Here is a 14,312-nt window from a genome sequence, read left to right as displayed (position 1 = left end):
CTTCTATGGGAATCTATATCACAAATCTATTTTTACATTTGGTGGAATGCAAATGAAATTCAGAGTAAACCCAACGAGCAAAAACCGATGACAATGGGTAAAATAACTTAGTTGTGACATTGTATCATCCTGAGCTACATCCATTGTTTTCTATTAATCTTTATTGGTGTGAGATGACGGTCATAGCTAAGTCTGTATTGCCTTCAATAGCTGCTGTGCATTCTACCGTGGAACGTTGTTATTCTGAGCGGTAATACCAGTGGGAGGGGCCTGTTTGTTGAATACGCATGAAAGACGGATGAGTTTGGTTGGAGGATTGCTCTGTGTCCCACAGATGAGCAAAGTTTGTAATTCACATCCCCTGTTTTCAGGCCCTTATTACTTCTCTGTCATTTATAATTATGGTGCCAACATATTCTAAAGTGCTGTACAATATGGGAGACATATGGAGCCTGATTCATTACCTAACGCAAAAAGCACATCAGATATACGCACGTCCGTATTCAGCAAGCAGCGGATGTGAAGATACGTCTGTTGATGAATACGGATCTAGCTCCGCTCTGCTCTAACAGACACTGCAGGGTACGTCCAATACGTATGTAGGATATAAAGTCACAAAAGAACGCACAGAAAATAATAAAAACTATTAAATTAATGTCACCAGTTATTAATATAGTCATTAATATATAACATTACAAAATAAGAAAAAAAGTGTTTGTTTTTTTAAAAGAAATGTTTTACAATGAAATACATTTATTACGATGTTATTATTGTCTACTGTACATACATTACATTGTTACAGTTGCTCCTGATTGTAAACACATGTTCTAGCTGTATACACAGCCGTCATTACTATTCCCCTATTCTGATTGGTCGTACCTCTGCTGTGCAGGGACCCTACACTAACAGGCCGCAAATATAAAGCTGATCACTACGACTGTTCTTTATGACTTTACGTCGCAGTTTAATGATTGACCGGCGCTTTGTCCTGTCGTCCGGGCAACCATTATGCAGCAGTCGTGTATCCTGGTAACAATCTGCACCTACCTTACCTGTGTCACCTCTGCCAACCAACCACCCCCTCAGAGTTAACCATTAAATGTGCAGAGTTTTACCCTTATTAAGTTGGAGCTAAGTTACAAAACAATTGTCATTACTATGAAGGCTAGGCCTGATATTAAAGTGTTTTAGGGGCGTTTGAATCTCTGCCACGTGACAGAACGTATTTAAGTCAGGATCATTTCTAAACTGAAAACCAGGGCAAACAAGTGAGCGAAGATTTACCATAAAACCTCATATTTGTTTTTACGTTAAATATATTAAACCAGTTTTAAGACCGTATTCCCGCTTGTCCTGTTAATTTGGAAATTTAATTACGGGATAATATGTATTATTAACGATTTTTGGGTGAAAAGGGGACTGATTTGGGAAAACCGGGACATGGTAATCCTAATTTAGATATATGCAGCAAGGTAAAAGCAGCTTCCTTGCGCCTCTCTTGAATGCAATGTGCGCAGGTGCTTTAAATGCCCATTATCACAATGTGTGGCCCTATTAAGAGACATTCGGGCAGAAAAAACACCCAGAAGCACCACCGCTAAATGTTATTAACCTTAATGAATAGCTGTGTTTGTTAATAATTTGATTATCAATTGAAGGATATGAAATAAAGGAAAAATCTAGGTGGACGTATTCTTTAACTTACATCTGAAACTCTGCCGCCACGCTTGTCCCTCACTGGCGATATGAAATTCAGGGGGGAATGAGCTGCATTTCAGTGTGTGATGAGCGTAGACACAGCCGCAGACTGTCCTTGTGAGCTTTGTTCCAATGAGGCGGCCATGTTTGATGTGGGCACACAACGCTACACGGAGAGAGTCTGCCAGACCGGTCTAATCTGTCTCCCCCGTGAACTGGTTCTGTCTAACAAGCATCTATTCCTGTATTAGGCAGATCACATTACTCTGGGGGCCGCTAATTCCTTCCAGTCTGCTCTCTGCCTGACACGGGGAGTTAATTAAATCCAAAACTTGCTTATTGATAGTCATTTCTCTGTCTATAATTGCCAATTAGTCAGAGCTGTGGGTGCAGCATTATCTGAGACAAGTCCCCTGGGAACAATGAAGTTTGCACACATTACAGATGGTGTGTGTGTATATATATATATATATATATATATATATATATATATATATATATATATATATATATATATATAAATGAAACACACAGTGGCCTCTTTATTAGGTACAGCTGCTCGTTAATGAATATATCTAATCAGCCAATCATGTTTCAGCAACTAATGTAGACGTACGTGGTCAAGAGGTTCAGTTGTTGCTCAGACCAAACACCAGAATGGGGAAGAGGTGTCATCTAAGTGGCTGTTGAATAATTGTTGGTGCCAGACGGGGCAGTTTGAGTAACTCAGAAACCGCTGATCTCCTGGGATTTTCATATAACAGTCTCTTGAGTTTACAGAGAATGGTGCACAGAGCGACAATACATTGAGCTGCGAAAATGCCTTGTTAATGAGAGTGGTCAGAGTAGACTGGTGTATGTGACAGGATTCCTATGTGACAACTTCTAATATCCCAAAAAATTGGAATATCACTCTTTATAATACTCAAGATTTTTTTCATTAAAAAATAAAACATTACATAGGTTAACTGGCTGCAATCAAATTGACCCTAGTCTGTCTCTGTCTCTCTCTGTGTATGTTAGGGGAATTTAGACTGTAAGCTCCAATGGGGCAGGGACTGATGTGAGCGAGTTCTCTGTACAGCGCTGCAGAATTAGTGGCGCTATATAAATAGATAATGATAAAATCTGATTCTTAACACACCCAGATCCTCTCTCCATCCTCCTCTCCTTCGCTGGAAAAGAACCCGCTGCACCTGGGCCACAGCAATAACAGAGTCATAGACTACGGCTTACAGGAACGACGTAACTCCATGTTTCTTACTACAAGCTGCGTCATGGGGCTCAGGACACAATCTACTTCATTCATTGTATAGATATTGTATTACTATAGATCTGAAATAGGAGATAATAGGGGACACAGTCGTTAGCTCATTGAGTCGTCAGACTGCCGATTTCTGTTTGGTCCCAAGATCCGTTTACTCCTGCTGTGAATTTTTCGACTAGGTCTCCCCCTAAGGTGCTGTTTTGGACCCTCTCCGACTGGTGCCTCCGACGTTGTATCTTCCAGATTCTGGTGGTGCCCTCCAGCGACCCCCGTGCCCTGTGTTTTCGCTGTGCTGCTCCTCTTTGTCATACATCCGCTCTGTGTTGCTGACGGAGCTCTGATGCCTCATAGACTGTCAGGTCTAAATTATTCTGCTGCCGTGACCTGGACAGGGCAAAAACTGCTGCCATATACGGCTCCCCTCTCTGCGGGTCTACATCCTGCCGCTGCCTGCTGCGATCGCCATCTTGGATCTAGTGGCGGTAATATCTAAGCACCTCTGCATACAAGCCCCTCGCCGTGTTCCTCCTTCAGGAGTACATATATTCTACCATTGTAACCAGACTCAGTCTGATGTCTGACATTCTTCTCTGACTGTGTAATGTAGAAAGAAGCTTTCAGTACCGATCCTGCACCATGTATTTTATAATCCGGCCTGCTGTCAGCTGGTCATCCCTTACCTGTCTCTTAGGTCTATCTGGGCAACAATTCTTATGCCACTGCCTTTGGCAGACTAGATCGCTTTCCTAGCTCAACCTCCTCTGTGCCTGGAGATGTGCCACAGTCTACCACTCACGGACCACAGCCGGTGTTGGAGTCACCAACTTCTGATGTCCCTACCCTGCTGGAAGTATTGCTCACTATTAACTCCTCTGAAAAGTGGGTAGCGGAGAAAATTGGAGAGGTGCAGGTGGACCTGTCCCTGGTACGCCAAGATGTGCAAAACCTAAGGGAGAGAGTTGGTAAGGTGAAGACTCAAATCTCTACACTGGAGGGCAACTCAGCACTTCTGAAACAACAGTTTGCAAACTCGGAGTCAAAAATGGTCTCCTGTAAACAAAAGTTATCGGATATTGAAGGGCACCTACGCCGCAATAATGTTGTAATTGCCGGCCTTCCTTAAAAGGCAGAAATCCGAAAACCTTGGAGAACTGGCTGATACCAGTATATGGGAGTTAAGGATTCACTGACCAATTTGTAATTGAAAGAACACATCGTATTTCTAATACGCTGGGTACACCTCCGCCTTCCTTTAATTCAAAAAGCCTCTATTTTAAAGACAGAGATGCTATCCTACGCCTCGCCTGGACCAATGGTCCTCAGCTATACCAAAACCAAAGGGTTGCTGTCTTCCCAGATGTTTCCGGCGATGTTCAGAAAACACAAGCTCAGATTCTACAAGTCAAGAGAAGATTGAGGACTCTCCAATTATCGTATATTATTATTTTCCCGGCGAGGCTTGTTTGACTCTTCACAGGCCGCGGTCACCTGGCGGGATCGCAGTGTTCCTCGTAGATCCTGATCTGGGCTGTACCACTTGTATTCTTCTATAAGTGGACATTTCTCATTTTCACTACAGCTGGACACTTTGGGTATTGTATGTTTATTTTTCACGTTTGACGACTTGCGATATTCTTTCACAATGTTTTATACATTCCAGTTGCTAACCGTAGATATATTTCATAGCCTGTATCGGCATCTGTCGGTTACCTCCCTTAGGCAGGGACCTGGCACCAATTTAATCATTTTCACAATTTTTTTATATTTGACTTGAGTCTTTGGGAAGGTGGTTCTTTCTTTAATGTTTTGGGTGCCGTATGCCACGTTTGGGAGGGGGGGGGGAATGGGATTTTTGGTACGTTTGTTCTTTTTTTGCATCATATTTATTTGAATTCTTTTTGTGCCGCTGTAACATTATATTCTCTGCGTGATCGTGGGTCCCTCCTACCCTCGGATCTAATCCAACATAGATATTGTCATTACATGCAACGGTACCTGAACGTTCTGTAACCAAAGACCTTTGGATTGTGTCATGGAATGTTAAAGGGTTGAATGACAAAATGAAACATTCACTGGTGGATATGTCAAGCAAAATAACCCTGATATTGTATGGTTTCTGTAGATGCATTTGGAGGTGGAAAAAGTTCTCTCTCTTAAAAAAACTTGGGTTGGTCGGGCACATCATACCACTCACACTTCCAACTTGAGAGGTGTCGCAATCTGCCTCCTGCAGCTGCTGTCTGCCAAGAACTATGTTGGACTTTTGCCTTTATATGTATCCAACCTGCAGTACCACTGTTCCACCAAAGGGGCCACTGTGGTACTTGGACTGCTCTCCTACCTGCCAGAGTTAAGCTCGTTTCTCCAGGATTCTTAACACCTGTCCTTGGCTTATAAAAGACTGCCTTCCCCAGCAGTCCTTGCCAGTCCATCTGTTGCCATTACCTCTGTTGGTTTTCATGTGTGTTATCCTTGATTGATCTGGTATTGACCTCTGCTTGTCCCTCCGTTTTGACACCGCTTCCTGTGACCCCTGACTCGGTATTATTGTGACTTCACATTTACTTCTCCCAGCTATCGTGGTGGACCGTGTGGCTTTGATCCCTGGCTTGTTTGACTCTTCTGTGTCACTGTGTCTGCTCCCCAAGCAATCCAATATCTACAGTCGGTAGCAGCTATCTGGCTCCGGTGTCTGCAGTTGTTACACCTTGTATCTGATCCAGTCTCCTGGCTGTCTGCTCACCTGGACTCCCGAGTACTCCACCCTGCAGGCCACTACACTTTCCCTGCCCATGACTCCTCGGGTGCCTCATGTCTCCTGACATCCGTGACACATCCGGTGCCTCGTGCCTCCTGAGTTATCCAGGTATTCTGACAACCGTGATATAACCTGCTTCTCCAGCCTCAGAATCAAACTTGTTATCCGACCTCTCAGCACTGACTCCTTAAACTATATTATTGTCCATTCTCTGCATCTGTGGCGTACGGAGTTATCTTTGCTATTACAGCCATACACTGCTGACTTGCACTTACCTCTTATTGCATCCTGAAACCTGTGTTAAATAAAAACCACTTTGTTCCACTTACACTCTGTCAGTGGTCTTTATATTGGGAATCCTGACAAGAGCTGGTATCTATTCTCCTAAGTACGCATCTCCTTTGTGTACTGGACACAGTCGAAATTCACTCCCAAGGTCATTATTCATTTCAGAAGTATGAGAAAATAAAACTACTGTTTTGTGTAATGTGCTTAATAAAACAAAGATATACAGAGATTGGAGGGCGAGTGTCGTACTGTTTCCTAGCCTGGCTGAAGCATACGATAGACAAGTTGTAGATCAGCGACCGCTGTACGAATAATTCACCTCTCGGACACAAGATGACTTATCTCACCCTGCAAGAGAAGCTCTAATATAACAGAATAATTCATGTTTAATTGCAATGTACAATATGCAAATCACTACAAGTACAGTCTGTGTTATTTGACTCTTTATTCAGTCTCTACACTGTTAATCAGAACAATCAGAGACAGATACAGTTAATACGGAGGCTCTATGAGCAATGTACAGTATACATCACACAGTGCAATGCTGACCCCAGCCTGTGCTTTGGACCCCCAATACAGACCTATTATCCAATAAAGAGTGAGTTACGGTAGATCAAGGTTGGAGGGGTGGGCATGAAACCAAAGGGGACGTAAAGGGGATTTGGGGAGGGGGGAATACAGTCACCCGGGGGTTGAGAACATTGAGCAGATATACAGGATAATCAGGGGTGGGTATGGGATGCGAGGCGTTAAGGGACCTGGATAAAAATGTGTCATGTTGTCTCTTTGCAGCGGACGGATTCTCTCCAGCAAGTATAAGATCAGCGTTCCTGAGGTACCTTACAGTCATATAGATGTCCGCAGCCTTGGTCGGTAGCGTGTGTGAATTAATATCAACCTGGATGGTTGTCTGAGACAGGGAGATCTATATAGCAACATAAGCAGGATACACAAGACTTCATTGGTCGACATAATGAGCAAAGACTGGTGACAGAACAGCGTTAATCTGGCCTTACCACGAGGAAAGATTACTATATCCCATACTTAGACTGTAGCGGAGCTCAGCTATTAGAAAATGATACATTTCTTACACCCCCCTACACATAGCTTCTCTTAAGGGGTCTTTGAGATGCACAACTGAGGTATGTAGGTAGACTCCTGCGGCGTTCAAAGGGTTAGTGTTTGTGTCAACACAGAACAAAAGCTGAATATCTAGTAGAGGACCCTGGAATGCACCCCCGTCTTTCCTTATTCGTGGACAGGGCGGTGACACGAAGTCACAGACACAGGAGGAGCGTGGTACAAAAGAGACTTCAATCCCTCTCCGATGCCGCGGTCAGGGCTCAGCCGCGTGGAAGACCCCGCGTAGAGACCCCGATGCCAGACCCCCATTCCTCTGCTTCACGTGGCACTCAGCATGTAGACATGGCCAACCAAAAAAATGAGGGGTGTTTCTTTAAAAAGAAATATAAAAAAACAAACAAACTAAGTGTGAAAACACATAATACATTGTAAAATACATAAACAAACAAAGACCTATTGAAATTAGCCTTTCAAGATCTATGGTTACAGGAACCTTCTATTTTTATACTGCAAGAAGATCTACTGAATCTGTCTCTAGGATTAGAAGAAAAAAAAAAAAATACCCTTTGTAATCCGACAATCTGTGAACGTAAATAAAAATGCACAAAAATCAGCCACTATTAAAAATACAACTACCGGAATTTAATTTAAAGGTGTCTGAGCCACAGTGCTGAAGCTGTATAAATCTTTGGTGAGAGAAGGTCAGATGGTCGGACTAATAAAGCCCCATAGAGCCGGGCCTAGGCTGGAAGAACAGGATCGCGTCTTGTTTCAGCCTCATTCCAACCAATCAGACACTTGCTTCCATTTTCTAACTTGCACTAGAGCGATCATAGCCAATTGCTGATTGGTTGCTGTGGCTCCATACACTGAATGGAAATCTTCCCCTAATTACAGTAGGTGGACTGATAATCGTCCCCCGGGCCGGGTACTCACAGGGTCATTTCTCGGCAGGTTCCGTCTTCACAGGTCTGTGCTGTTTGCCGGAATTGGGAGCAGATTTGTTGAGCTCCTCCCCGCTGAGCAGAGCTCGGATCTCAGACGGGATTTTACCTTGATCCATTGCAGTGCACCACTGTTTGTACTGTATGGAGGGAGAGGGGGGCATTATTACCAGACCAAAAATAGCATTCCAAAAGATTCAATTTGAAACAATATACAGGGGACAAGATGATAGAATAGTCGCAGAATCCATGTTCTGACCCAAGGTGGCGCTAGACTCCTACTTGATATAGGTGAATAGTTATGCAGGCACTGAATTGAGGGGGAACCCTGCGTCCTACCTACTCATTCCACCCCCAGCCCCCACAGATACAGACCACCACTGATATATACGACTTCCCTGAATGGGAAATAAAGCTGTATAAAACGCCATCCATTTGTAAGAGGCAGGATTATTTTCCTTCCTTGTAGGTGATTTGTGAATAAGTCTTAAAGGTGCCAAAATTAGAGCTTTTTAATACAGCATCTTTTTTGGCCTTATTAAATAAGCAGGACTGTGTGTAACAGAAATAAATGCATTCTACCGGTAATTAAAATCCACTTTTATGCTGGCAGTCATACGTAATAAAAATAAGCGATGTGATGAGGAAAAAGCCACCATATACAGTAGCCCTGTACTGTGCACTTCGCTTGTCCTAATGACAGCTTGCGTAAGGTCACGTGACTTAATATAAATGGCCCACGGGGGGGAGAACCTCCTCCGTTTCCTACGCAGAGTGAGGGACATCCTGGAAGGGAGAATCTCGAGGTAGCGGCCTCTAATCTTACAACAAGACACGCCAGGTAGAAAATCTGCATTACCATCTCCATCTCCTCTCTCAGCGCACAAATGGCGCGTTCCTGACTGGACACCAGCTCCTCCAGGTACTGGTAACGCAGTTTCTTCCTGGCCCGACACTCTCGCGCGCTCTGTCTGCTCCGCTCCAGCTTGGCCTTCAGGTCGATCTTAGCTGGCCTTCTCCCCCGCTTCTTAACCTTCCCGCCCGAGACCTGCGCAGTAAAGAAGAGAGCAAGTCGTCAGCAACAGAGGCCGCGGAGAAAATAAAATATAAGAATGCAAAGTACGTGAAGACTTTATATACTCCGGTATGATGTATACTAGGTAACACGCCACATGTCATGCAGCCTAGACACGGCTTTCTGTTGATTTTATTTGGAACTTGGCCTCGACAACCCACCAATTCCCTCCCCCCCCCATTAAAATAATGGGGAGGTGGGGTTCTGTAAAAGGGGCACGTAGGATGGAGAATTGCCCATTTGCAGTATGCAGCCTGTTTTTGCCATCCGATAAATCGTTCAAACTTTCCTTTTCAGAGCTAGGAACGAAGGAAGAAAAGCAGAGGTAGGTTGTGGGACTGTAAATGTTGGAAAGTCAGAATCTTGGACAACCTGTAAGTATCTATATTCCTTCAAATGGCTATGGCACCCCTATCGGAAAGCACAGGGCTCGTTATCCTTTGTATCCTGTATGTTACAGATTTAGGGAAAATTTCGGAATAATGAAACAGCAACTAATCACAGCTTGATACAAGTGGTGTTAACTTTTGTTAAATCCAAAATGAGAGAGTATACTGCATCCTGATGCTAAACATTAACTCATCATTTATTTATATAGCGTCAGCAAATTCCGTAGCGCTTTACAATTGGGATGCAATATCTCAGACTTGGTGGTGCCAGGTATAGACAGGAGGGCTGGATTGCCCCCTGCCATCATGTTTGCAGAAACTATAAAAAGATCTGTATTTCCTATTGTACGTCTGGATGATCACTAGTAACCGTTATGGAACTGATCTTCCAAGGACATTTAAGAGCAATAAACCACGACTTACAATATTCTGCCTACTAGCTACCCCAGAAGTAAGCGGTTTCAGGTGCTGGTGAAGGAGCCTGGTGATGGCAGCACTATCCTCGTACAACTAGCGAGTAGTTGGCGAGTGTCTGGCGACACCAACAGGAGTGGTCAGTGACGACAGGTTACCGACGGGCAGAAAGAAACCGAGATAAACTCTCCACACTCCAAAAACTGGTAGGTTAACGTTGGGGCGTGTAGCAGATAATTTACTATGTAAGTGAATGATTAAAAAATCTGTAAAGTGATTTGTAACATGCTAGCGCTATATAAAGGTTTATAACAAAAAATAATAAATTTATATCACAGCAGTTTTACATAGGAATTTGACCCCTGAGCTGTATGAAGACTGGGGTACACCGTGCAATAGTTTCACAAGTGACTGTGCGGTTATGTAGCATCAGACCGGCTACATGATCTGTGGCTAAAGCTCCATTAGGACACCGTTGACCTAACTGTGTCTCCCGGTGGTAGGTGCACCGTTTAATTGTACAAATAAATTATACATAGTCCAGCTGCACACTGACAACACGGTGATACAGTAATATGGGACTTTAAGGTTCCTGGTGGAACTAAAAAATTTACTGATACAATCCCTTTATTCTGACGACGAGGCTGAGAAACCCTTAAAATCTACCGCAGACCCACACAACTCAAAAGAGAGAAACTCTCCTAAAGGGCCACTACCCCAGACCCCTCTTCGGCAGCGCAGACAATGCCCCAGACTCGTGCTCTGAAGAGGGGACATCAGCAGCTATTTATATAGCGTCAATAATTCCGCAGCGCTGTACAGAGAACTCACATCAGTCCCTGGTCCATTGGGGCTTACAGTCTAAATTCCCTAAAACACACACAGAGACAAACAGACAGACAGACCGAGAGTGACCAAGGTCACTTTAGTAGCAGCCAATTAACCTACTAGTATGTTTTTGGAGTGTGGGAGAAAACCGGAGCATCTGGAGGAAACCCACGCAAACAGGGGGAGAACATACAAACTGGACACAGATAATCCCCTCCTCTGTAGTGGTGACACTGCTCCAGCCCACTCATGTGTTGAGAAGACACCCCATCTGCCCTCTGCTCTGCGGAGGGGGCACCACCATCATGCCCCGCGGTTCGGACACCACCATCATGCCCGTGCTCTGCGGAGCAGACACCCCCATCATGCCCCCTGCTATCCAGAGGGGGCACCGCAATCATACCCCATGCTCTGCACAGGGGGCACCACCATATGCCCCCTGCTATCCAGAGGGGGCACCACCATCATGCCCTGTGCTATCCAGAGGGGGCACCACCCCCATCATGCTTCATGCTCTGTTGGGGGCCACATTCCTGTATTTTTCTGCTCTGTTATGGACACAGACTGCATCCCACAAGTACTTACAGTAATGATCATGGTCTCACCTTGTTGTCCTCCATCTGGCTGAGACTGGATGAAGCAATAAATAAGCTGTGGGAGAATCTGCAGCTGTACCAGATACACAGCACCACCCCGGCTGTACACAGCTCCTCTGCCTGCTGGGCCCCTGGCTGCTGGGCTCCTAAGAGGCCTCCTAGGAAGAGCAGAGTTTGTTTACAGTCGCTCAGCTGACTCCAGTAAAGGCTGCACTATAAGCAGGATGTCGCGATGTGCATGACGGGAAATGTAGTTCCCAACGTCTACGTTTCTGAAGAGTCAGGCGGAGTCCTGAACCTCGTCTCCCGGCAACCCCTGCGCGACTCTCGTGCGTCATCAGGACCAACGCAAGGGCTGTTGGATAAAGTAGTCTGGAAAGGGGCCAATGGGCGGAGCGGAGTCCTGTAGGATCAGGAGACTACAAATCCCAACATTCCATGTCGGTCCCTGTGTGAGGAGAGGAGACGGACTGCATCGTTTAAGAAATGTCTTCATATTAGAGGACAACTGCGGCCATTTTGTCATAGACCATAGTTAACTGTAGCTAAATAGTTGACTACACCAAAATGGCGCCGATAGTTAGAAACTGAAAGAGTTACTAGGAGAAAGTTGTGAATCTGTCACAGGGGGGAGTTTGTCTTATGACAGCAATAATCAGTGTTTACTGCACTGTGACATTGATCTACAGCCCTGACAGCCTCGCTTTCCTACCTCTGAGTCCTATGTTTATTTATCTTTGTGCAATAAAAATTGTGACTGCTCCTTCTCCGTCTCATAGTTAACAAATTCCACACCTCCCTGAGGAATGCATGGAGATGATATAGGACAATATGTTACTACTAATATATTACTACTGTGCTATGTCATCTAAGTCAGCCTGGGTAAAATCCTGACACCCCCTCTAGGTTTTGATTAAGTGTCCGCAGAGAAGTGGCTGGGGCATTTGTCATTTAGTAAATTATCAATTTGGGTCATGGGATAGGCGTCTGTCATTATCATCATGATTTATTTATATAGCGCCACTAATTCCGCAGCGCTGTACAGAGAACTCATTCACATCAGTCCCTGCCCCATTGGAGCTTACAGTCTAAATTCCTTAATATACACACACTAGTCAATTTTTTAGCAGCCAATTAGCCTATCAGTATGTTTTTGGAGTGTGGGAGGAAACCGGAGCACCCGGAGGAAACCCACACATACACGGGGAGAACATACAAACTCCACACAGATAAGGCCATGGTCAGGAATCGAACTCATGACCCCAGTGCTGTGAGGCAGAAGTGCTAACCACTTAACCACTGTACTGCCCATGGTCACTTCAGTCATTTGCCTGTAGTCAACACAAAACCTAGTGCCCCGTTCCTTTTTTGGGATAAGTATTTGTGCTGGTTGTCCAAAAACTTTGGGCCACATTAATCACACCCATGACCAGCATCTCATCAACCTCCTTCTTCATCACCTTAAGCACCTAAGGGGCTACACATGGGCTTTGCCACCCCATTGTCAACTTGATAAGATGACCAGATAGGTTCACCCAGGTCTGCTGGTGAATTGGGGTTGTTGTACCTCCAGAATTTGTCAGGTCTGTTGGTCAGTCTGGGACCTAGCTGTTTTGTCCCATGTGCTTCTTGGTTTCAGGGGATTTGTCTCAGGGCTTCCATGGGAGAACAGCACATAATCTTGTCCCCTACCTTCCTTTCCAGGTACACTATGACCAGATTGATATGATCAAGCACACGGTGTAGTCTGCTTACCCGTGTCTCTGGGTAAACATGTAGTGTCCAGATCACCAGCATCTCATTGTTATGAAGTGGGGACTTATTCTTATGAGTGGGGACAAGCACCAAAATTTTCTGTCCTACCTACAGTTCCCGCACTGTCTTGGACCAGTTGTCATACTGCTGTTCCGAGGGTGCGTTCAGGACTGTATGTCCATCACAATCTACAATAACACGTCCTGCCTCCTATCTGATCACCGTCTTAGTTCAGGTTAGTCTGTTGGTCAACTACACTATGAAGACTCACCAAGGAAGGGTCAGTTTGTTGTGTTTCCCCAAAATCCCTTCTGTCCATGTCCCATAATTCAACCCCTGAGTCAGTCATGTCTGTGGGTACGTCGTTCCACAATTCCATGGTCCTATTTCCAGTCAAGGTGAACCCTAGCCTTGGATATATCCTTAACTTAGCCTCCTGCCATAACAATGCAGATTTCATGACACCTGGAGACCAAGTCAGGGTGCACCGAGGTCCAGGACACACATAAGCCACTAAACCCCTTAATCTCGCTTTCTCTCACCCATACAGCTTGCAGAAGCCCTCACATTTTTCATGGGCTAACCCTCCCCATTTCCGTAACTACTTCCACTTGGTACAGCACATCCTCAGCTACCGGGGTGTAGATTTTCTAGGTGCCGTTTTAGTTCAGCAATCCACGATGTAAGGATTGGATAGCTCTCCTGTAAAGGGGTCCTGGATTTTTGGGCAGTTCTGCTGGGTATGTCTGGGCTGCTGTCACCTGAAGCGAGTACAATGGTCCAGAAAATCTTGTGTCCAACTTTGCTCTGTCCTGCTCCATAGCCTCAGACCACTGGGTCTCTAAGAACTGCTGGGGGTCTGCTTGTAATTTCGTGTGGGTCGGCTGTTGTGATGAGTCTCCATCACATGTGATGATCACAAGGAGGGCTGATTGCTAAGCATTCAGCCTGCTCTGAAGTTGTCAGCTTACGATCCACCAGCCATTCCCGAATCTCGGGAGGCACCTGCTGCAGGAACTGTTCCAGGATGATTACATTATCGTTGCAGCTCACATAAGTAGCTTCCATTCCCTCCAGTCACCAGGAACAGGACAGCCTTAGCTGGGTGGCGAATTCGGTATGAGTGTGGCTGGTACTTCTCTGTGCAACAGGTTTCCGGGGTCACATCTGTTCCTGTGCAACTCAGTCCTTTGTACCAGTATCGTCCAGCACGATCA

The 14,312-nt window shown here is 45.1% G+C and overlaps 1 protein-coding gene across 2 annotated transcripts; it reads right to left on the bottom strand.

Moving 5' to 3' along the window:
* Window positions 1–6,441: 6,441 nt before the first annotated feature.
* On the bottom strand, window positions 6,442–11,588 carry CREBL2 (cAMP responsive element binding protein like 2). Of its 2 annotated transcripts, none has more exons than XM_075210674.1 (4): window positions 11,330–11,588; window positions 8,898–9,086; window positions 8,031–8,178; window positions 6,442–7,465 (listed from the first exon to the last, which is right to left on the bottom strand). In XM_075210674.1, the coding sequence occupies exons 1-3, from the start codon at window positions 11,339–11,341 to the stop codon at window positions 8,035–8,037; spliced, it is 345 nt and encodes a 114-aa protein (XP_075066775.1). In that variant the 5' UTR covers window positions 11,342–11,588; the 3' UTR covers window positions 6,442–7,465; window positions 8,031–8,034. The 2 variants fall into 2 exon arrangements, with proteins under 2 accessions (XP_075066775.1, XP_075066774.1); XM_075210673.1 differs by having other exon boundaries at window positions 11,350–11,581.
* Between the last annotated feature and the right edge of the window lie 2,724 nt (window positions 11,589–14,312).

This window comes from Mixophyes fleayi, chromosome 4 (genome assembly GCF_038048845.1).
Source record: "Mixophyes fleayi isolate aMixFle1 chromosome 4, aMixFle1.hap1, whole genome shotgun sequence".
NCBI lineage: Eukaryota > Metazoa > Chordata > Amphibia > Anura > Limnodynastidae > Mixophyes > Mixophyes fleayi.
This window is presented reverse-complemented; position numbering and strand designations above follow the sequence as displayed.

Coding starts and splice junctions, on each gene's coding strand:
- CREBL2 (XM_075210673.1), bottom strand. Junction 8,179..8,897: donor TGAGAGAGGAGATGGAGATG/GTAATGCAGATT, acceptor CCCTCCATACAG/TACAAACAGTGGTGCACTGC.